Below are 22997 nucleotides of genomic sequence, written 5' to 3' on the forward strand. Positions count from 1 at the left end.
ATGAGCCACCGAGGAAAACCAACGATAACATGTTTGCTGCAAGTAAACATTACAGTCTCAAACTACAAGTCTAGACAGTCATCTTATTATGGGTGTAAGTGTATGAAACATATTTTGAATCTTTATATAGTACTTTCTCTATGTACAGTACACACCACACTTGAAAGAATCATAGTTTGTAAGTTATTCTAAATTTTATTTGCCAATTTTCAACCAATAAATCATTAAGTTAACCTTGAAATGCTCAGTGGATATAAGGCAAATTTACAAAAATTTAACATGACCCCACTCTACACCCCTACAAAGTTTGTTTAGAATCAATGTAAAACCTTTTCAAGCTTACAGACAGAAAGAGAAGAGAAGATAATAATAAATAAAAACTAAACCCATTTTGGGGGAGTTTAATTGGACATTTCTTTGGTAAATGGATGGTTCTTGGCAGCATTTTATACTTTATACAAGCGCTTTATACAGCATGTCTCATTCACTCTTTCATACAAGCTCTTGTTTTCTCTCTTCCCCCCCCTGGGAAAAAAAATCTAACATCTATCATGCAGGTGGCACAGTGATTAGTACTGTCACCTTGAAGAAAGAAGGTTCCAAGTTTGAATCCACTGGTTATTTTTGCGTGGAGTTTGTACTCCGATTATTCGGGCTTCCTCCTGCAGTCCATAGACATACATGTTAGGTTAACGGGTGTTTTGAAGTTGGTGGTAGGTGTGAATGTGAGCATAAATGATTGCGTAGGTCTCAGTGTTAGACTGGCAACCTTTACAGGATGTACTCTCTTGCCCTCTGAGAGCTGGAATAGAATGCAGCAACCCTGTGACCCTGAACTGGAAGAAAAATGGATGGATGTATCTATCATGTTGTGTGTTCAGTCATTACATAGCTTCCCACTTACATTGTCAACTTCACATGCAAAAAAATTAAAGACATCTATTTTTAAGAAACTATTTTCTAAATTGTAGAACAATAACAAAGCACTAAAAACAATGAAACTGTATGGTAAGCTCAAAGAAACGTAAGCAAAGTTAAATATGTAAATGTAGATATAATAAGTCCCCCTCCCATGTTTCATGATAATACTAAACTTTATTTTTAAACCAAAATTACAACGGCGTTTCACCTTATGAAACTAATTTGCAAAAATAGCAGCATTAAGGCTTAACTACAATGAAACAGCCCTACTTAAAGACCCTGTAAAAAAGAAGTGGGCAACAAGTGTCTGACTTGGCTGGGAATCAAGCTGTGTGCAGCATTTATAAAATCAAATCAGACCTTTCCTAGTTAAATCACCTAAGTGGCAAATATTCAAAAGAGCCCACAATCAGCACATTTTTCATGCCCTCTGCCCATTACCTTCAGAAACAGCACTGGCAGAGCACCATTCTTGCTTTGCTGTTTTTTCACTGTGGGAGCCCGCTAGTGTGGTGCCTTTAAGTACTGGCTAAAAATTTGTAATCATGAAAACACTAGTAACACTGGTAACGGGTATCAGAAATGACCACAAATCTCTTCACCTTAATGACTTCTTGGGGTTTGTTGTATCGTAATAGCGTTCACTGAGGTCAGTGTACCAACTGAAAACAATAGTTACATGAAGAAATTCTGTGGAATTCTGTGTTTACATTATATCCTAATTCTATGTGCTTTGTCAATATTCCTCCTACACGTACACTAGCAGAGTGTCAGGAGAAATCTGGGTTTCTGTATCGTCATAGAACCACCAAACCCATCATAGCTGGCCTCATATTTTTAAGGTTTGGGTGCAAACAGGAATACAGCAGTAAATCAGAATGAGATTGATTTGATTTCCAGTATCACCTTAATCATTCTCTCGCCTATTAAAAGCATTTCTGTGTGCATACAGAGATTAAGGACAGTAATGAAGTATTTGTACTTCGTTACTTCCCACCTCTGCCTAGTGGTGGCTCAGGTTCACAGTATCAGTTTCTCAATGGCAAGATCTCCACTCAGTTAAAAAAAACAACCCAAAACATCTGCACACTAGGGATGTTCCTGGTAATTAATTTCTTAGTCGACTAAACAAGGGGGGGGAAAGAAGACTAACCAGCTAGTCTAAAACTAAGAAACACTCAAATATTAAGTTAAATTTGATAATCGTTTAATGAAAAATGTCAAAAACTGATAAGAAAATAGTTTCAAACCATTTATGACATTCTTCAATAATGAATCATGCCACTTGACTGCAGCACCTTGCATTGTGTATTGTCAAGGTTACACGTCCAGACAGTGTAGAAGAAAAACACTTAAACTGAAGTTACATATGACACGAAAACATGTAACTATAACAGATGTTCACGTATTACTAAAACACGATTAATACGTTAACATCTGGAAAACAAATAAATTGCGACCCTAAGCTGTGGCGTGAATGACAACGGAACAATATTGGCTTTCGGTGAAGTAAGAAGCAACAACTTTTAGTCCATTATTCGCAGCATTCAATCGTTTGCCAGAGAAGCATTCTGAAACATTCGGATCCTTTTCAAAGTCACTGTATCCAGACTCCAGCATGTCTCAGAGAGAAGATCCAAAAAGACAAGCTTACCTCAGCTCTCTTCCCTGGGGTGAACAAGTAACGCTTGGAAGAAATGCAGAATGAAAATCTCATGAACAGAGAGAAGATTATGTTCCTCATGGAAGAAAATGAGAGAAAGAGCGCTGAATTAAAAAAACTGTCCGACCAACTTCAAGAAAAGGAAGGTATTATTGGCGAGAAACAATGAGATCTCCAAGACATAGACAAAAAGCTCCAGGAGCTCCAAGGAAAGCTTGATGAAGAAATCCTCCAAGAGAAGAAACAACAGAACATAAAACAGAGAGAGATGCAGTGTGAACTCCAAAACATGGAGAGAAAATACAGTGGGGTGCAGGTAAGCCTTGATAAAACCCTGCACAAAAATCAAGAGTTGCTTCAAGAGAAAACGCAACATGACATAAAACAGAAAGAAATGGACCGCAAGCTTGAAGACACGGAAGAGAAATACTCTAAATAACGCTTGATGAAACAAAATAAAGAGTTTCTTCAAGATAAAGAGCAATAGAATATAACACAGAAAGAAGAAAAACTTCCTCTTCTCCAGGACTTTGAGAGGAAAAATAAAAAAATACAAGAATTTTATAATAACATGAAGTACAAAGCAACTGAACTGGAAGAAGAAAAGGACAAACTGGAAAAACAATGCTCAGAGATGCAGAGTAAGATCATTGAAATGCTGAGAAAAAACAGACAACTTGAGGAACTTTCTAACAACTTGAAGTCCCAAAACACTGAAATACAGGCTCAAAAGCAACAAGAAGAAAAATCGCATGAAAACCTGCAGTGTATGTTTCAAGAAATCCAAAGAAGTCAGCAGTTAGAAGAAATGCACAACAGAGAAATACAGAAATGCACAAGGCAAAGCTAATACAAGAGGCAACATCTAAAGAACTAAAAGAAAAGCTTGATGAAAAAGAAGCAAAATTTGCAGAAGTGGAGAAAAGATGCAAGAAACTTGACACACAAAATGCGGTGCGGCAGTAGCAATGGCGGCGCGGCAGTAGCACGCAGCGGCCACTCCGGAGCCAAAACTGGTGCTGCATTGTTTACTGTTTACGTTTTTGTGTGTAGCGTGCTTATTTTGCACTATGTATGGATAACGTCGCAACTGGTGTCGGTGTTCGTGCATACAACAGCCAGACACTTTTCAACCTAAATAACCTAGTTGACGACATCCAGGAGGGGCTGCGGGAAACGCTGCGTGAACTCGGCTTGCTCCGCGAACCAGGCCTCGAAGCCTCGGCGTTGCCTGATGCCGGCGGACGGAGGTGGAGACATCGGAAGCGTTGCGCGAGGAAGCGGAAGCGCGGCAAGCGGGCGGGAGTCTGTGCTAGGCTAAAAACAAACCCTAGCCGGCCGGCTCTACCGTCCATCATCTTATCCAACGTCTGCTCCCTGGATAACAAACTGGATTACATCCGACTCCAGCAGGCCACACAGCGTGAGATTAGAGACTGCTGTGTCTTTGTTTTCACGGAAACATGGCTCAGCGAAAGAGTACCGGACGCCGCTATTCAGCTAAACGGGCTGGCCTCGTTTTGCGCCGACAGAAATGCAGCTCTGTGCGGTAAGACTCGCGGTGGCGGCTTGTGTGTTTACATCAACGAGAAATGGTGCAAGAACTCTGTGCTAGTCTCTAGTTATTGCTCATCGCTGGTGGAGTTTGTGACTGTTAGATGCAGACCTTTTTACTTACCACGGGAATTCACCACTGTTTTCATTATCGGAGTGTACATTCCACCTAGCGCTAATGCTAAGGAAGCGCTATGGGAATTGTATACAAAGATCAGTGAACTGCAAAATACACACCCGGATGGACTGTTTATTGTTGCTGGGGACTTCAACCATGCAAATCTCAAGTCAGTGCTTCCTAGATTCCATCAGTATGTGGACTTTGCAACGAGGGGAGAAAACACGCTGGATCTTGTTTACACAAACATCCCCGGCGCATATCGGGCAGAGCCCCGCCCCCACCTCGGCTACTCAGACCACATCTCTGTTATGCTAATTCCAGCATACAGACCACTCGTCAGGCGATCAAAACCGGTTCTGAAGCAGGTGAAAACCTGGCCAGCAGGAGCCATCTCTGCTCTTCAGGACTGTTTTGAGAGCACTGACTGGAACATGTTTAGAGAGGCTGCAACTTACGGCGACTTCACTGACTTGGAGGAGTACACATCATCAGTGTCCAGCTATATCAACAAGTGCACCGATGACGTCACTGTCTCCAAGATCATCATCTCACGACCCAACCAGAAACCGTGGATTACTGCGGAAGTGCGTGCACTTCTAAGGACCCGAGACTCTGCCTTCAAAGAGGGAGATAAGGTGGCGCTTAGAAGAGCGAGGGCTGAACTTTCTCGGGCCATCAGAGAGGCGAAGCGCGCACACGCCCAGAGAATCCACAACCACTTTAAGGACAGCGGCGACACACGACGCATGTGGCAGGGCTTACAAGCCATCGCTAACTACAGGACGACACCACCTGCCTGTGACAGTGACGGCTCCCTCCCAGATGTGCTTAACAACTTCTATGCTCGGTTCGACAGGCAGAATGACGTGGCGGCGAGGAAGACCACCCCTCCTCCGAACGACCAGGTCCTGTGTCTCACTACAGCTGAGGTGAGGAAAACTCTACGCAGAGTCAATCCACGTAAAGCTGCTGGACCAGACAACATCCCAGGCAGAGTGCTCAGAGAATGTGCTGATCAGCTGGCAAATGTTCTCACCGACATCTTCAACATCTCTCTGAGCAGTGCCGTTGTCCCCACGTGCTTCAAGGCCACCACCATCGTCCCCGTGCCCAAGAAGTCTTCTGTGTCCTGTCTCAATGACTACCGCCCTATCGCACTTACACCCACCATCATGAAGTGCTTCGAACGGCTCGTCATGAGACACATCAAGACCCTGCTGCCCCCCTCACTGGACCCAATGCAATTTGCATACCGCCATAACCGCTCAACGGACGACGCCATCTCCACTGCACTCCATCTTGCCCTGACACACTTGGACAAGAAGGACTCACACGTCCGAATGCTGTACATAGATTTCAGCTCAGCATTTAACACGATCATCCCCCAACAACTGATCGGAAAGCTGAGCCTGTTAGGCCTGAACACCTCCCTCTGCAACTGGATCCTGGACTTTCTGACCGGAAGGCCTCAGTCAGTACGGATCGGGAACTGCACCTCCAGCACCACCACACTGAGCACTGGGGCCCCACAAGGCTGTGTGCTCAGTCCTCTGCTGTTCACACTGCTGACTCATGACTGTGTAGCAACACACAGTTCAAATCACATCATTAAATTCGCTGATGACACGACCGTGGTGGGTCTCATTAGCAAGAACGACGAGTCAGCGTACAGAGAGGAAGTGCAGAGACTAACGGACTGGTGTAAGGACAACAACCTGTCTCTGAATGTTGACAAGACAAAAGAGATGGTTGTTGACTTTAGGAGGACACGAGGCGACCACTCACCGCTGAGCATCAACGGCTCCTCTGTGGAGATCGTTGACAGCACCAAATTCCTGGGTGTACACCTGGAGAAGGACCTCGGCTGGTCCCTCAACACCAGCTCCCTGCACAAGAAAGCCCAACAGCGTCTCTTCTTTCTGAGAAGACTGAGAAAGGCCTGGCTTCCACCACCGATCCTGACCACCTTCTATAGAGGAACTATTGAGAGCATCCTGAGCGGCTGCATCACTGTCTGGTTTGGGAGCTGTGCCATATCAGACCGCAAGACCCTACAGCGGATAGTGGGAACAGCAGAGAAGATCATCGGGGTCTCTCTACCCTCTATTGAGGACATCTACACCACACGCTGCATTCGCAAAGCCACCAGCATTGTGGCTGATCGGACACACCCCTCTCACACACTCTTTACACTCCTGCCATCTGGAAAAAGGTACCGAAGCATTCGGGCACGCACATCCAGACTGTGCAACAGCTTTTTTCCACAAGCCATCCGTCTCCTCAGCAAAAAGGACTGACTGATAAACACGCACACACACACATACACTAACATTATCACTCAGCTTAACTCAAATACCTCAAAACATTGAGACTGGACTGACTAACCAACACAAAGCGCAAACACACTGACCTACACCACCAAACCATCGCACACACCAACCTGTACATGCTCTTTTGCACAATATTATTACTAGATATATTATATATTATTATTTTTTTTGCACTAACTTGTCTTGTAGCACCTTGGTTCCTGGAGGAACGTTGTTTCGCCTCACTGTGTATTTTTAAACTGTATATGGTTGAAGTGACAATAAAGTTGAACTTGAACTTGAACTTGAGAAACAATCGATGAGTTGAAAACCCTCATCCTAGAGAAAAAAAGTGCCGGATCAGTGCCTGAAAAAGAAGCAAAAACGCTTCCTCTTTTTCCAGAGGAGGGAGACTGCTGCTCCTCACCTGATATAGCCTCCTTTTTCTCCACCTCTGTTCCATCTTAATTTTCACCCCTTCTCCCCCCCCCCTTGCTTCCCTCTTTCCCTTTTTCTCCTAAAACCTCTCCCCTCACCTTTTCATCCTTTTTCTTTTTCACCCTCACCCTCATGTTTCTCCCTGTTGAAAGGCAGTTTTTCCTCCCCACTGTCGCCTAGTGCTTTTTCCTCTTCTATCTTTCCTTTACTCTCTTCTTCACAAGCCCACCCCCATCCCCCCTCCATTTTCTCTGCCATCTCTCTACCACAGGGTAGGGGGATGGGGGGGACAATAAACACAATTGGCTACATTTTACTTGTGTCTACGGAAGAGGATTAGGGCCACTGGAAAAAAAAAAGTGGGCACGTCTTTTTTTTTTCTTCTTTTCTTGAATTCTGAGAAAAAAGTCAGAATTCTGACTTTTTCATCAAAATTTTTTTTTTTCAGAATTCTGAGATTAAAGTCAGAATTCGGGGTGCGACCGTGGCTCAGGAGTTTGGGAAGCGTATCTGTAACCGGAAGGTTGCCGGTTCGATCCCTGGGCTCTCTGTCCTGGTCGTTGTGTCCTTGGGCAAGACACTTTACCCTACCGCCTACTGGTGTTGGCCAGAGGGGCCGATGGCGCGATATGGCAGCCTCGCTTCTGTCAGTCTGCCCCAGGGCAGCTGTGGCTACAACCGTAGCTTGCCTCCACCAGTGTGTGAATGCGCGAATGAATGAATAGTGGCATTGTAAAGCGCTTTGGGTGCCTTGAAAAGCGCTATATAAATCCAATCCATTATTATTAATTCTGACTTTTTTCTCAGAATTCTGAAAAAAAAAGAAATTTTGATGAAAAAGTCAGAATTGCATAGGCATGCTGGGTGGTAGGTGGAGAGCGGTTGATCTGATATCCTCGTGTTGGTGTTGTTCCCAGATCATCATACTAAATGTTGTTCCAGGATCAACATTGCAAGTGACCAATCAGAATGTTGTGACGTCAAACTTTTGCGACTTCGGGAAAAACCGGCGTAAAACAAAAAACTGTACTAAAGCTGCGTGAAACCGCCTCTGTCCGCCGATCAACGGACCCTGACCCTAACCCTAACCGTAACCCTTTAATAAACAGTAAGCAGAATTGATATCGTCCTTGCAACATTGGAATTTCATAAATGCACGAATGGCTTGGCGCGCAAAAGAATAACGTCACAACAATGTGATTGGTCACTTGCAATGTTGAACCTGGAACAACATTTTCATGATGGTCTGGGAACAACACCAACACGAGGATATCAGATCATCCGGTGGAGAGCAGACCCAAAATGCAGGAACCCTCAGACAAAAGTAAACTCAAAGTACAGCTTTATTAGGTAGAAACAGCAAGGCTAACAAAAACATTAGCTGAGCACACAACATGGAGGAGTACGGCAATGACATGATGAAGACAACAGGGAAACTGAGGACTTTAATGCACACATGAGGTAATTAGGAAGATGCAACACGGCTGGGCAAAACAAGACACAGGTGAACTAAGTCAGACAAAGCTGAACATAACACAAGCAGGACAAGAGACTATCAAAATAAAACAGGAAACTACCACTGAGAGTGCGACATACAGACATAACAAACACAAAGGGAGACAATAAACAGAGACATGACTGGGGAAACAGACAAAGAATACAAAGAAAACAAACACTCAAAACCACTATGAGAAAACTAGAAGACTTCAAACATATTGTGCTCATATTGTGTTGGGCTAGCTATATGCTGAAGTACTGCTACCACGACCTGCAGTCGTTCCGATGTTGTGCATAATAAATAAATAAATAAAAACACCGGCCCACTTTAACCCCTGACTATTCCACACCATTTTGGCTCTTTTATCTATTTTTATGTGACATTCCCTGGTGACTAATAGGTGAACAGGACTTCCTTTCCTGTGTTGCTGTTCAGACTCAGATCAGTTTGATGTTTAATGGCCTGCATTGACGAAATAATAACTTCCCTCAAATGACTTAAAGCAAAAGTAATGTTAAGGTTCAAAGATTGAGGAAGGAGAGTACAAACAACCAGGTCCAGAAGATCTTGGTCAAACAATTGATTTTAATGATTACACGCGTGGGAAGATCACCACAGACAGCAATTGATCTTCGACTTAATCAAAGCATACACAGATTTTTATAGCATCAGGGTTTGAATTAATGACGCCCCTTCATACGTCACAGACAGAATATATACATACGTCAAATCAAAACCACAATGACTTTTAACACGGTTTGAAAGAACGTTGTCTTCTATCTCGTCTGGAACACGAGCCCCACATCCTGCCAGACACTGTTCCTCTTTCCAGAGACAAACATGACCAACTTCTCACCTATAAATGAGTCTAACTAATGTATGTGTGTGTGTATGTGTTGACCTTACATGCTCTCTCATCTCACCCGTTGCACTTCTGACCTTTTACCAGACCAGAGGCTCATCCTTATGTGTAATAACCTAACTGAAACTATATGTACTATGTTGAATAAATGTTTTAATCAAGAACCTCTACTAAAAGCTTAATAAAAGAATATAAAAGTATAACAGACAATTTGAATAACCTAGTAATTCAAATAGCCTCGTCTAGCCTGCTCCTCAGAATAACTTAGACTCTGCTTTCACTTCTGCAAACTCTCTGCAACTTCCCGTCAACTCCTGCAACTTAGTCTTTCTGAAAGACACACACTGTTTAAACCTCTGAATGCAATATCAATGCTGCAGATTATATTATTAATGCAATGGTAATGATGATGATTATTTAACAATAGCAGTAAAATAATTTCCCTGCTCCACAGTAACAAGTCCATTTTCAAAATGTAAGGAGTAAAAGTACACAGTTGTCTCAAGTACTACTGAAGTAAAGTACAGAGACCTGAACATTCTACTTAAAGCACAGCACTTGAATATATGGCTGTAGAAGGGCAACAAATCAGGCTTTTTTTCTTTATAAATGTTTCCTGTGGAAAATGTATATTTTATACAGATTTATGGGACCATTTAGTAAAAGACACAAAGATGTCATTGCAAAGATGACTGATGGTTTCTGACTGGACTAGAACTGGTGAAACTGTGAAAATAATAATCGCTTAAAAGTCACAATTTTGAGCTCAGGCTGATTGCTTCTCATACAAGCTTGCAGCACATAAACAGAGCCACAGCCAGGACTATAGACATTAAGTCCAGATTGCTTTGGCAGAGTCTCAACACTCAAAGAAATGGACAAGAATAAACTGGAAAATTCCTTTCACTGTAATGCTTTTTTTTTTTTTCAATTAAATTTAGCCTAAAATCTGTTTAAACACTGGGTGATATGTTTTGTGACTGTAAATCTAAATGTGTGTCTATGTGAATACACAGACTGAAGTTAACAGGTTTAGAGGTAATGTTTGAGCCTCTGGTCATAATAAATGAAAGGAATAAGCTATCAAATGACAGTTCAGGGTTCAAAGCTTTTCTATCTCTGAATTAATTGGAGCTATGAGTGTAAAAGGAGGCAAGACGGACTGCTGAGTCTGGAAAGCAAGCAAAGATATGATTAAGCTTTGAGCTGCCATTTAAATTTAAATTTGTATAATAGGGAATAAAGTAATTGGTTAGAAAGTAACAACCATGAGATAAGAGATAACGAGAAATAACTTGTGTCAGCATAATGTGAAGGTGAGAAAGATTAACAGGGAGTAAGACTTAAAAAATGTGTTAGAGGAGTCTTTACTGAGGTGACAAAAGAGTACAAGGGCAAATTAGTTATAAGAAAAAAGAAGGCAAGAAGCGAGGCGGGGAAACAGAAAAACAAAAAAACAACAACCCTGCAATCTTCACTATATATACACAAACTCAATACATATACATATAAGCCTGGATGCTATATAATACTTCAGCTTCTGTCCGTTTTATATTCAGTTTTATTGCCTATATTGGTATTGTTCAAAACACCAATGCATAAAAAAAATCGTTAAACCTGCTTTCCAGAAATTTTGGAGTTAATCTTCATCTGTTTAAAGCCCTGTTCTGTAACTGCCTGATCATGTTGATGCTCGGATGTACGGGCTTCCGATGAGTCCCTGAAGGCAGCGCTGGCCCTAGCAGTGATTATTGAGCTCCCGGGAGACTTCATGGAGAGGGAATGAGATGAAATAGGACTTGAAGCCGGATCATGGCGGCGCCTCTCGGGCGGGACACCTTACCTGAACACTGGTCTTACGGTGTCTGCGGGGACGGCAGGGTCTTCTTCATCAAGTGAGTGGGATAACAAACGCTTTATCGCGCCGTCTCTCCCGGTTTAACGGGAGTTGGCGGGGTCTGCCCGGTGTTTTCTTCCCGGCGGTGTAACAGGTGTTTTTCCCTCCTCTCTCTGTCTGTGCTGCAGCGATGAGACACGGACCACTACCTGGCTCCATCCCCGCTCCGGTCAACCTGTAAACTCTGGACACATGATACGCTCAGGTAGCTAGCTAAGCTAGGTCTCCAGGGCAGTTTCACCTGTGCTTATTTCGCATATTTGCTTATTTAACGGTGTTTGTCGCTGCTAACTTCACTATACGGTCCGGGCCCGACAAAGTTTCAAGTGTTACGAACAAGTCTGTTGTCTGGTTTTATTTTAGACCTGCCTTGCGGATGGGAGGAAGGTTTTACGGACGAAGGGGCCAGTTACTTCATAAAGTAAGTTCCTTACAGACATATACTGCTGCCGTCTCCGTTACTGCTACCTGTGCGTTACTTGAAGTTGCCGTGCAGCTTAATATGGCTCCTGGCTCGAACTCCCTGCTACTAGCAGGAATAATGACCGCTGGGACAGTGCGGATTTAAATGGGGTGTGCCTGGGGCTAACCTGCTGAACCTCTAATGACCTCACTGCTTTCATTTGTGCTGTGCGTGAGAAGCGGCTATCAGGTGTTTGTCATGTTCTCGCGTTCTGCCTTTTGGTACAGACCCACACTCACGTGTGTTTGCGAGCTTTTACGAGAGTTAATTTGTTATACAGTGATAAGAGATGATCTCTGGTTAACTTCCTCATATCCCAGAAGTAGTTTGAATTTTTTTTTTTTTTGCATATTTTAGCTCCTGGATAACCTACAGAGTTTATTGTGTACTACAGGGCAGCAGATAGTTGTTTAGGCTGATAACCATGTAATAAAGAAATCCTGATGGACATGTGACCTCTTTCAAGATTACCAGTAAGCAGACTTGCAGCTTCTTAATACTAACCCTCTATGATCAGGTTCTACTAACCATTGTATAGAACTGTATGGTTTGGTTGTTGGGCTCACAATATACTATAGATGTGTTATAGAAGGTTTTCCACCATATATCTTTAACTTGAGATTTAAATGTAAAGGCATTTAAAATTGGCAGGTTAATGACTCTGGTAATTAGGTCAGTGTTTAATTGACTTGTTAAAGCTATGGGCCAGTGATGGGCTCTGCCCAAGATAATTACTGTTGTTGTTTGAATGCATTGTTTTGTAAATGCATTCATATCATATTAAAGTTGTATTATAAGTTTAACATAGTCAAATAAAAAGACTCCTACAAACAGCTGTAGGAAAGAAACACAACTCTCATTGCGTACATAACAATTAAACCCTTCTGGCAGACTGACTCTTATGTAACACAAGCTGAAGACACACATGCATACCTACACCCATGACATAATCTGTATTATCAAGAATTTTACAGTGTAAATATTATATTATGGTTTGCAGGTAATCTTAGTAACCTGATTACTGACATTTGATCCTTAATCAGCGGTCTTTTAATAAGCTTTTCCGACCCTACAAATTAATTGTAGGGTCGGAAAAACTTATTAAAACTCAGATTATGTGAGAGTCAGGCCCCCTGCTGAGACACAGTCTGTAGTCTTCTCTCGGTATCAGCTGTTCACTGCAGTGTGAGGTATGGTTTCTTTTCTTTTTTTGGGGGGGGGGATAACAGTGCATGGGGTTTTTTGGGCGTCAGTGACGGACTTATAAGATTAGGAGTAATGACAAACCTTTTTGTTTTTGTCTTTAGTGTCTCAGATGGATTATTCTATATATATATATACCGTAATTGTCGGTCTATAAGCCGCTACTTTTTGCACAAGCTTTGAACCCTGCGGCTTTTAGTCAGGTGCGGCTTTTCTATAGATTTTCCATGATTTTTGTGATATCGTAAGACGATTTGTTTTGTTTGTTCCGCTGTTGTACGGCACTACGTTGCCTGGCGGAAGGATCGGGGTTCAAGAGTGGTATGTTGGTCACATGTCCATCCGCCAGGCAACATAGTGCCGTACAAGTAGCGCGAAAAACAAACTTCAAAGTAGCGCTATGCGTTCAGCGGGAGTCGTGGATGACGAGCGGCGATAAACTTGCGAAAAGCAAGTTGTGCTCAACTCCACCGGTGGATTCTGACAGCGTGGAAAAGTGTGCAAACATCCACGATCACCAACGGATTTCGAAGGGCTGGACTGCTGCATGATGAAGAGGAGGACACCGCCACGGCCCTTCAGAGGGTGTTCGACTCCGACACTGACAATGACAATGAGGATTATCTTTGGTTTTGAAAGTGACAACGAAGGAAAGAAGCTGAGAGTGGATGACGAAGCCATCCTGAGCCTGTTCGTATCCGACACTGGAGAAGAGGACTTTGGTGGTTTTAGTGCGCAGGAAGATGGTGGTGAATGACTGACTTTTCTTCTTGTTAAAGCCGTGTCACTGCACCTGAGCCTAAAAGGTAGTCCGAATCTATTTTTCTGGTGTGCTGTAGGTTACTGTTATGTACTACATTTGTTACTCATTTATGAAGCACAGCACATGTGCAAATATGTACCCATAACTTGATTTTCAAAATATTAATAAAAGGGGTGTGTCTCCAAACAGCCATCTCTTTCCTGACAATTCGCTTTGTGCATATTCTCTTACATATGATAAGTCAATATTGAAACACCTGCGGCTTTTGGTCAGGTGCGGCTAATGTATGTACAAAACAGGATTTTCCCCTGATTTTAGCTTGTGCGGCTAATATTCAGGTGCGCTTTGTAGTCCGGGAAATACGGTATATATATATATATATATATATATATATATATTCAAAATTCCCAGGAATACTGATCTACTTGGTTACACTTTTGAGTTTTTGCTGAAACTGCTTGAATGAGATTAAAGTTTATTGTCATATGCTGATAAAATGCACAGTAATACTGAAAGGTGTTTCTAAATTGATAAACACCGTAAATATCAGCATGATCTTAATCAATAAATGTGTGAATTATGGTGGGAGTGTGGATATAAACTCAGTGCATTAGCTGCTAAACATTATTTCTTTACTGTCCTGCGTAATTGTATCCTTATAGAAAAGTGCCAAAAATTGACTGCAGTGAAAACAACAATGAAACTGTTTTACAAAACCTCACAAAAGATGCTCACTGGTTTTTTGTTTTGTTTTTTTAGTTGATATCTGATAAGTGAAAAAGATGAATGTCTTGGGGCTGTGTTGTGTTCTGCCTCGTTATCCCTGATGCAGGAGCTTATCTCTGCATCTTCAGTGATGTATGAAATGAAAGCAAAATTCTCACTAGAAAAAAAAAATGCTCTTTGACCCTCCTTTGTCCTCTCAGTGAGGTAAAACTTTAAGATGCAGTTATTTGGCGACTTTAAACTTTAAAAAGATCTTTTTATGAAAAAAGAGTCATAAAAAGAGTTTGGAAATTCAGACCATATCTTTGTTGTAAAGAGTCCAGATCGGTTGAGCAGAATAGTTTTGTGTGTTTGGCAGTGTAATCCAGCAGACAGAGAAGGAAAAACACTTGTTTAGTGCCTGAACAGAAAAGTTTGGGACTTTGGTGGTATTGACTCGGAATTTCACTCTGGGTTTCATTCAAAACATGAGACTTCAGATTGCAAATGTGAAGACACGCTGAGACCTACAAGGACTGGACAAATCGTCATGTAAAGGCTTTTTTTTCCTACCAACTTTGAGAGGATTGAAAGTCAGGAGGGAATTCAATAAACAGCTGGAACTAGCTGGAATTTTAGCAGTAGACAGAGTTATTGTATGCACTGAGTTTGAGATTGCGTTATTTGAAGATAGTTAGAGAGGCAAGACAAAGATGGTTTGGACATGTGCAGAGGAGAGAGTGCAAATATTGGATATATGATGTGAAATATGGAGCTGTCATGCAGGAGGAAAAGAGGAAGACCACAGAGAAGATTCATGGATGGAGCAAAGGAGGACATGTAGAGGGTTGGTGCAAAAGCAAAACAATAAAAATGTTTTATTTATCCATCCAGCCATCCCTTTTCCTTCACTTATTCAATTCAGGGTCATGCGGGGTGGGAGCCTATCCCAGCTGCCATAAAGAGAGCAGGGGTAACCCTAAAGAGGTCTCCAGTCTGTTGAATGGCTAACCACCATTTATTACTGATTGTTTATATCTTTGGAAACCTAGTTTAGCATTCATGTTTTTTTCCTCTGTGTAGGTATTTACATAAGCTTCTGTAGGAAGGAAGGTTAACACCTGTTAGAGCGCTCATGGGCCACTCAGTTGTTCAGTAATCAGTGTTTTTAAGGTCCTGAAATGTCCTTAAAACGCCCTCAGGCAGATTTAGTGCTTTACATTTTCTCTGTGCTGAGAGAATTAAGTGGCATTGCAGATAACAGAGAGAAACGATTGGTTATGTTGCACTTTATGGTTTTCTTTGTGTGGAAGCTCTTTTTTTTTTTTTCTTTTTTTTTTTTGGCTTATGTTTAAATACTGTCTGCTTCATTGCAGATCACTATTTGTGGGGTAATTAAAAATCTTGTAAGCTGTGACCGGGGATATACATTTTGGTTGGGATTGTCTAAAAATAATCCTGAATGGGGATATTGAAAATACATAAAATCTGCAGTTACTGTCTTTTTAAAAATATCTAGTCTAGTGTATGTTTTTTTTTTTTTTAAATAAAACCTTTTATTTTTGCAACACTTTGATTTAGCTTGGCATAGCGCTCAATCTGTGATGTAATTGGCCATCAAGCTGTTGGCAGGCAGTTTCTTTGTTTGAGATGCATATGGCTTCAAAGTATGTGGTGCAACCACCACCACCACCACAGCCTTGATGCTTTGCGTCGTCTTGATTGTGATGCACCCTCGCATTGCGCCACATATTCTTGAGGAGCCATTTCTGTCTCAACAGTTCGTTTCATACTAGACGTCCTTGTAGCAAAGCTCTCTGCGAGCCTGATGAAGATGCCACGTATAACTCACACTTGGGACGTGGGACTCATGTGGTCGCATGCTCTCCTGTGCACATATACATGTTCACACTCGCATCTCTGAACTCTCTGAAATGAATGTGGGGAGTGGCTTCACTGGTCCGTCATCACAAAACAAAACACAAAAAATAGGAGGGTGTCTCTGGGCTTAGTGCGACTGTGCGTTTGTAGAAATGCTAGTTCATTTTTCTGTTGTAGTGGGGATTTGACCTGTTTGATGGTTAAAGAGTGCATGATCTTTAGTGTCATTATACAGAGCACAATGCAATTGGGCTTGGATCAGAGATGATTTAAAAAAAAAAAAAAAACAATCCCCAAACTAAACAGCAACCTAAAAGACAAAAATAGACTTAGCCAGTGTAAAGTGTCAAAGCTTGCAATATCTTAAGGAGTACACATCCCTCTGACGTTTGATTCATTCAGACTGATGGCAACCTGTTGGCAGTCTATCTGTATTTATCTATTAAACAGCAATTATTTGCAAACCTTTGACAAGTCGAACTCCAGCTATTTAGTTTCTGGACAGGTTCCAGAACGTTCTCCAGTCCAGCTTGGAATTGGATATAAATATATAAATTGTAGTACATACAGTCCTATGAAAAAGTATTTGTTACATTGTTTCAGTTAAAACAAATTTTCTTTAGATAAAGATAACTCATAAAAATGAAAGAAAATACAATTTTAAACATACCTGGAAAAATATGCAAATACAAATGTGGATTAAAAAAACAACAACCAGATTTTAACTCTTGAAAACAAGAAGCCTCCTGCTTTGCTGAAAACTATGTGAACATGTATCTGTAATGTATTTTTTTAAACTCATTATACCTCGATTGGGATTCAAAGTAGATACGATGCTTTCAGCTCTTTAGGTTAACCGCAGTAGAAATAGTAATTTATAGCATTACATGCACATCATTCTTCAGTGACGCTCAAGCATTCAAGTGAAATAACAATAAGCACATTCCTGAGTCTTTGGGGGGGTCAAGCTTCAGGTATTTCAGGTATTCTTAAGATGATAGAGATACGTCTGGAACAGGAACAAACATTTTAGTTTGTCCTTGTTTTAATTGGCTTATGGCTGATATTTTTTTGAACAGAAAAAAACCCATGGTGAATTAATAACACTCTTGACATCTAATATCCTTTCCACGTCAAAGCCATACTATTTATCTAGAGGCCGAATTTATGTAACAGCCCCCCAGGACTCCATTGTTGGAGCCTCATCTATCTGGAAAAATGCTTTTCATGTTTTTATTACTCGCAAAAAGGACGATGCAGCTCCCTCTGTGTATCTGTGCGGATTTTGTTTGGCCACTCCGTGACACTGCTAACAGCGTGTTTTTTAGAAAAACAGCTCAATTTTATTCCTTTCCCCATTACAGCACCTATTATTGATGTCCTGTTTTAAGGTGGACTGGATGTACCGACCAGTTGATTGTATCACATGTAATCTCAAGTCTGCTTGCAGATTTGTGGAGGTGAGGAAACGGGCAGGGTTTGAACATCTTTTTCCAGCTCTGTTCCTGCATTATTTAGATATTTCTGACAGTTTTAACCAAATGCAGTGCTATGAATTCTCTCTTTGGAGAGACTGCGTGAAAGTGTACTCTGTAACCTCTTATAAACCAGTTCTTTTTCATTCATTGTGGTCTATGTGCATAACCTGTGTCTAGCTTGGTGACTGGAGTCACAGTGTGAGCATAGTCACAGGTGAAAATGTTTAATTTTTTTGTCACAGCGACACAAGAACGTGATTGTCTTCAACATATCTGTGCGGCTCCCAGAACTGTTGATGAGCTCACTGTAGACAACAATCAAGAGCCAGATCGTTTGTCTGCCCCTGGCTGTTTGCTTGGTTACTTCATTTCCGTCTGTCCCCAAACTCGGATACAGTTGTTCTTTGCCTGGACTTGCTTTAATAATCCTCTCTTATACTCTCCCCTGGACAAGGGGGATGTAAGTATGACTTGGGTTTGTTTGACGAGTTCCTCTGCTGCAGACAAGACCCTCTCACGTAACCTCTCTTCAGAAGTTGTCCCGAGGCTGTTTGTTTAAGCATGTTTGAAATAGTTCCCTGGTTGTACCCGTTTTGTGATTTTTTTTTTTTTTTTTTCGCCCTCGTAGCTATGTGCATGCACACAGACATGATGTCTGATTCTGTCTTCCCCCGAAGGGCCTACAAACAGATTTTCTTCCCCCTTATTCTGCAGCTACACCCAGCAGGGGGCTCCTGGTACAGGGAGGTGGGGAGCATTGCCAGTCTGGCCCAAGAAGGGATAAAATTCTTGCAGGAAAGGCTGCATGACTATAGCTTCACTGGAGGGGATTGAAAGAAGGCAGGGGGCAGTGAGGAAAACTGAAACCAATGCCATACACACACAGTGAAACAAAGAAGTAAGTGAGCAGATCTGAGAGATGTCAGATTCCTGTTGGGTAGATCAGCTAGCCCAGTCCTGCAGGCTTCAGTCTTGTCTTTTGCCATTATCCTGGATATTACTTTATCTGGAAGTAGCTTTTTTCCAACTTGTTAATGTTTTATGTGTTTTTTTTTTCTCTATCAAACAAAAATACCAAATGTTTTAGGATTCTTAGATGTAAAGTTTGCAGTCATGGTTTTGAAAAAAAAAAGTTTTACCCATCAGTGCTTCATAATAAATCATGTGGTCCTTAGGAGCTCCTTAAATGACTTGAATATAACTTCAGACAGAACAAAACACAACAGGTTTTACCATTTCTTTATTTATCTAGGAAGTACAAAGCTAAAATGCTGAAACAGTATGCGAAGAAACTAAGTATACCCCATGATACCGTAGCTTGTAGACCCATCTTCAGAAGCAATAATTTGAATGATTCTGTATAACTTTTAGTCTCGCACATCATTTTGGAGGAACTGTGGCCCACTCTACAGAGTTGCTTCAGTTCATTCAGGTTTGCAAAATCAGATTCTGGGGTAAATTTTCTTGGAAATCCACCTTGGGAAGACTGGCAGCTGTGTTAAATGTTTCCTTGTTTGTGAATAATCTGACCATAGATTGATATTGTTTGGAAGTGGGCTTATAACACTTCTTACATTGATAGGAACCAACAATTCCTTCTCTAAGATCATTGATTACCTCCTGGATACCTGATTGTTTCCTGATTGCTGCCAACACCTCTGCTTTTATAGGGGTAGGTACACTTTGTCAGTTATCGAGTACATTTGTATTAGCAGCACCTGGCTCCCACTTTCTCTCTTAATTCTCATGGAAGCAGTAAATGTGGACTTAGTTTTTCACATACTGCTTCTGCATCTTTGCTCAGTTTCGAAATGATGACCTGGTATAATATGTCATCTTGTTGTTGTTCATCTGAGATTGTATTTACTTAATTTCTAGACCTGCTAAGGACCAGACGATTTATTATCGTTATTTAGATATAACGATATTTTGATATGTAAAATCTGTAAAATCTGCTACAAATATAAACACTCGAGCTTTGCCTGAACGACCGTGACACTGACACTGAAAAACTAAGGATGCAGGTTGTGATGAGATGATGATCTTCAAAATTGTGTTTGGTTTAGGGCTGCCATGATTTGTCGACTAGTCACGATTACGTCGACTATCAAAATCGTCGACGACTGATTTAATAGTCGACGCGTCGTTTGAAGCTTTGTAAGATCACAAAAGACGCAGGAATAAGTAGCAGGATTTAAGAGTGTAATAACGGACTGAAACAGAAGATGGCAGCACTGCATATACAAGGATTCCAGCTGCCGTTAAACCCCGAAGAAGAAGAAGAAGAAGAAGAAGCAGCTGTGTCCCAGAATTCATAGCGCGGCCCAGCTTAGTTTCCAACAATGGCGGTAGCTAGTTAGTTTTAATATTACTCTTATTATTCTTTCTGGGTCACAAAATAAACGTTTAACATATTTTCAGGCGAGAATGTAGCTGTGTAAACCTCAAATATCAGCTCAGTTTATCAGGACACCACATATTTTCAAAAGCGCTCCGACGTTTTCGGAGACGTCTGTCACCCACTAGCTCGATAGCTAGCCGGGGGCTAGGTCACTAGCGCGGTGAGAACACCGGACTCCCGGCAAATTGTTTTCAAACCCACCGCCGTCTTTCGCTACTCAGGTTAAATATATATGAGTCACTTAGATAAATTAAAAATGTTGTTGTTTGGCTTTTTTTTTTTTTTTTTTTAGTATTTTATTTGTTCCTGAGTAAATCGGTTTGTCTGAGATTAAAGTTATAGTTTTTACACAGCTGACTAAACGTCAAGCAGACAGCTGATTATCAGAAGTGTGAGATGCTGGAGAATATACTCCGGTGTCCTGTTATATTTTAGATAGCAAGGAGTTTATTAAACTTCACCGAAACAATCTGCAAATTTCATTAAAATTGAATAAACTATCATCTTGTCTTTATTTTTAGTTAGCACCTTAAAAGTTTAAAGCTGTAAGCTAATGATAGTTATATAAGAGCAGATGCTGCTGGTGCAATAAGCTAGTTTTACGTCCAGTGGATGATGATGATCTGATTAGTCGACTAATCGCATAAATAATCGGTGACTAATCGACTATCAAAATAATCGTTTGTGGCAGCCCTAGTTTGGTTCCTCTGTCATTTGAATTCGGCGTGATTGGCGGGGTAAGCACAATGATAGTATCACGAAGCCATGACAAAGAGGCTTCTCTCAAAGCAGCTTACAATAATGTCGGGAGTATGGATGGCCTTTCAAGACTTAAACACTTTAAGGCTCCGAGTTACATTGGCTGTAGATAGCATCGGCACTGCTGCTGAGTAGTTTTTGTCCTGTAATGTTGACTTTGTTAAACCTTCAAACGGTTTGCTGAACAGGTATGCTTTTTTTTTTTTTTGTCAGCAGTGTGTGGGTTCCAGTTTTTATCAGTGTCACACATTCAGACCTTCAACCCACCCAGCATGACTGTAGTCTTGATGGAAAAAGGGAAAAAGAGCATTTCCATTAAGAGAATACAGTGCTCCTACTCTCTCTCTGCATTGTAAAATAGCCTTGAATTATTATCAAGCAAACAATGAACAGGACGCAATGACAAGATTAGTAATGAGTCACAGCAAAAAAGGTATTTTTGCCTGGAAAGATGGTGTATTATGGATGTAAGCTGGGTGATGTATTAACAAGTGTTTTTCATTTCTCAGACCCTGGGTTTCTGATGAGTGCTTGCACCCTAGGTGAACACGAAGCTGAATGGACCTAAATATAGGTGTTATGTACAGAGAAGGCTTTGCTGTATTAAATCTGAATCCGCATGAAAGACCGTTTTGATGTGACTTGAAACGGGTAGTAATACACAGGAAAAGCATGTTTTTCCTCATTTTGATGGAAAATCTTTTTCGAGTTTTTAATAAAACTGAAGAACATAGGGCTGGTTTGTGCTCGCCATCTAGAGCCCTTTGTTCTTAAGTGAAAAAGAGGCTTTGTTTTCCTGTGGAGCCCTGGCTAAACCAAAGAATCAACAGTTCTCTGGCAGACAAATAAAGCCTGGAAGAGAAAGCTTTGACAACAGCAGATTTTGTTTTTAATTTTATTGTTTTCATTGGTTGAGAGTGCTGAGCGATTTCTGCTTTTCTTCCTAGAACAGCAGGAAAGTTAAAGATTATTTCATGCAAATGTCAGCCCAAGGACAACATTTATATCTAATGTGGTCTTCACTGGCTTTTTTTTCTGTTCTTAATAGCATTCCCTATAGATATTTACTTCTAACACCTGCTTCTCTACAAAGGACTATTTCTTAACATGTGCCAGGATTATATTGGTTTTCTGACATGCCTTTGCCTCTCAGACTGTCATCTAACACACCTAATATAGACTTAATGTAAATTAGTAACTTCCCAAGGTGTCGAAAGGTAAATAATTCTCTCACCTGCTCTGGGCTTTAGCTTATTTGCTTCTAAATAGCTAAAAGCTGTAGAGGTCACAGTGTTTTTTCTTTGGTATTTGACTAGAACAATGCCAGTTTTATGTATATGACAGTTTTAAGCAGCACTTAGTTCATTTTGACCATGCTCTTTTTTATGCATTAAAAAATCCCAAATCTCCCTGTGCAAGAATGTTGGCTCTGGAGTGGAGCAAATATTTGATGTTTGCTCGCCTCATAAGGTGGGAGAGATTTTTATAGGATGAGGATGTTTGTAGTGAATGACTTTGGAAACAAGATGAGTGCATTTTCATCAGAATTTAGAAGCCTTCCCATGAGATGGCATCTGCTCAGGCTGCTCCTATTACCTTTTCCTTTTCTTTCACGGTTTCCCCCAGGCTCTGCTTTTCACATACACGGTATGTGAAAAGCAGTAGCTTAGTAGATGTTTCAGTAGCTGATTTTGGTCAGTGTCTTACCTATTCTCTGTTTCTCTTACCTTCAGTTGCTCACCACTCTTTGTTATCAATGTGAGAATTGTGAAGAGTTATTTCAGTCCTGAAAGCCTTGCCAAGGGATCTAATACACTGCTTTTTGTCATGACTATAGTATAAAAAAGTAAATGTTCTGATAAGCAAGTCTTCACAGAAGTCCACCTAATGAAAATACTTTTCTGGTATTGTTGTACGAATTCTATATAAATTGGATGAGTCAAGCATCCAGTCATCACTTATTCAGTATTGCTAATATTGCACCAGGTTTTGACAATTACGCCTCATTTCATTTTGGACATTTTTAGCTAATGCGCCCAAAAAAAACGATGAGCCATTCCCTTAAATTCTTCCTTCAACCA

General features: G+C 41.1%; 2 protein-coding genes across 2 annotated transcripts in view; both read left to right on the forward strand.

Moving 5' to 3' along the window:
* The window catches only part of LOC146628286 (uncharacterized), a 124616-nt gene that overhangs the window by 15516 nt on the left and 86103 nt on the right, over nt 1–22997 (forward strand). The window lies entirely within an intron of this gene.
* The window catches only part of LOC146628287 (pleckstrin homology domain-containing family A member 7-like), a 144997-nt gene continuing 133148 nt past the window's right edge, over nt 11149–22997 (forward strand). The window contains exons 1-3 of the mRNA XM_085359451.1: nt 11149–11261; nt 11392–11468; nt 11627–11684. Of these exons, the coding sequence (XP_085215577.1) occupies nt 11179–11261; nt 11392–11468; nt 11627–11684 (218 nt within the window). The 5' untranslated portion in view covers nt 11149–11178. The remainder of the gene's footprint in view (nt 11262–11391; nt 11469–11626; nt 11685–22997) is intronic.

The sequence above is a fragment of the Diplotaxodon limnothrissa genome, linkage group LG7, assembly GCF_057381915.1.
Source record: "Diplotaxodon limnothrissa isolate DT_005_m linkage group LG7, D_limnothrissa_male_GT1.1, whole genome shotgun sequence".
In the NCBI taxonomy this organism is placed as follows: domain Eukaryota; kingdom Metazoa; phylum Chordata; class Actinopteri; order Cichliformes; family Cichlidae; genus Diplotaxodon; species Diplotaxodon limnothrissa.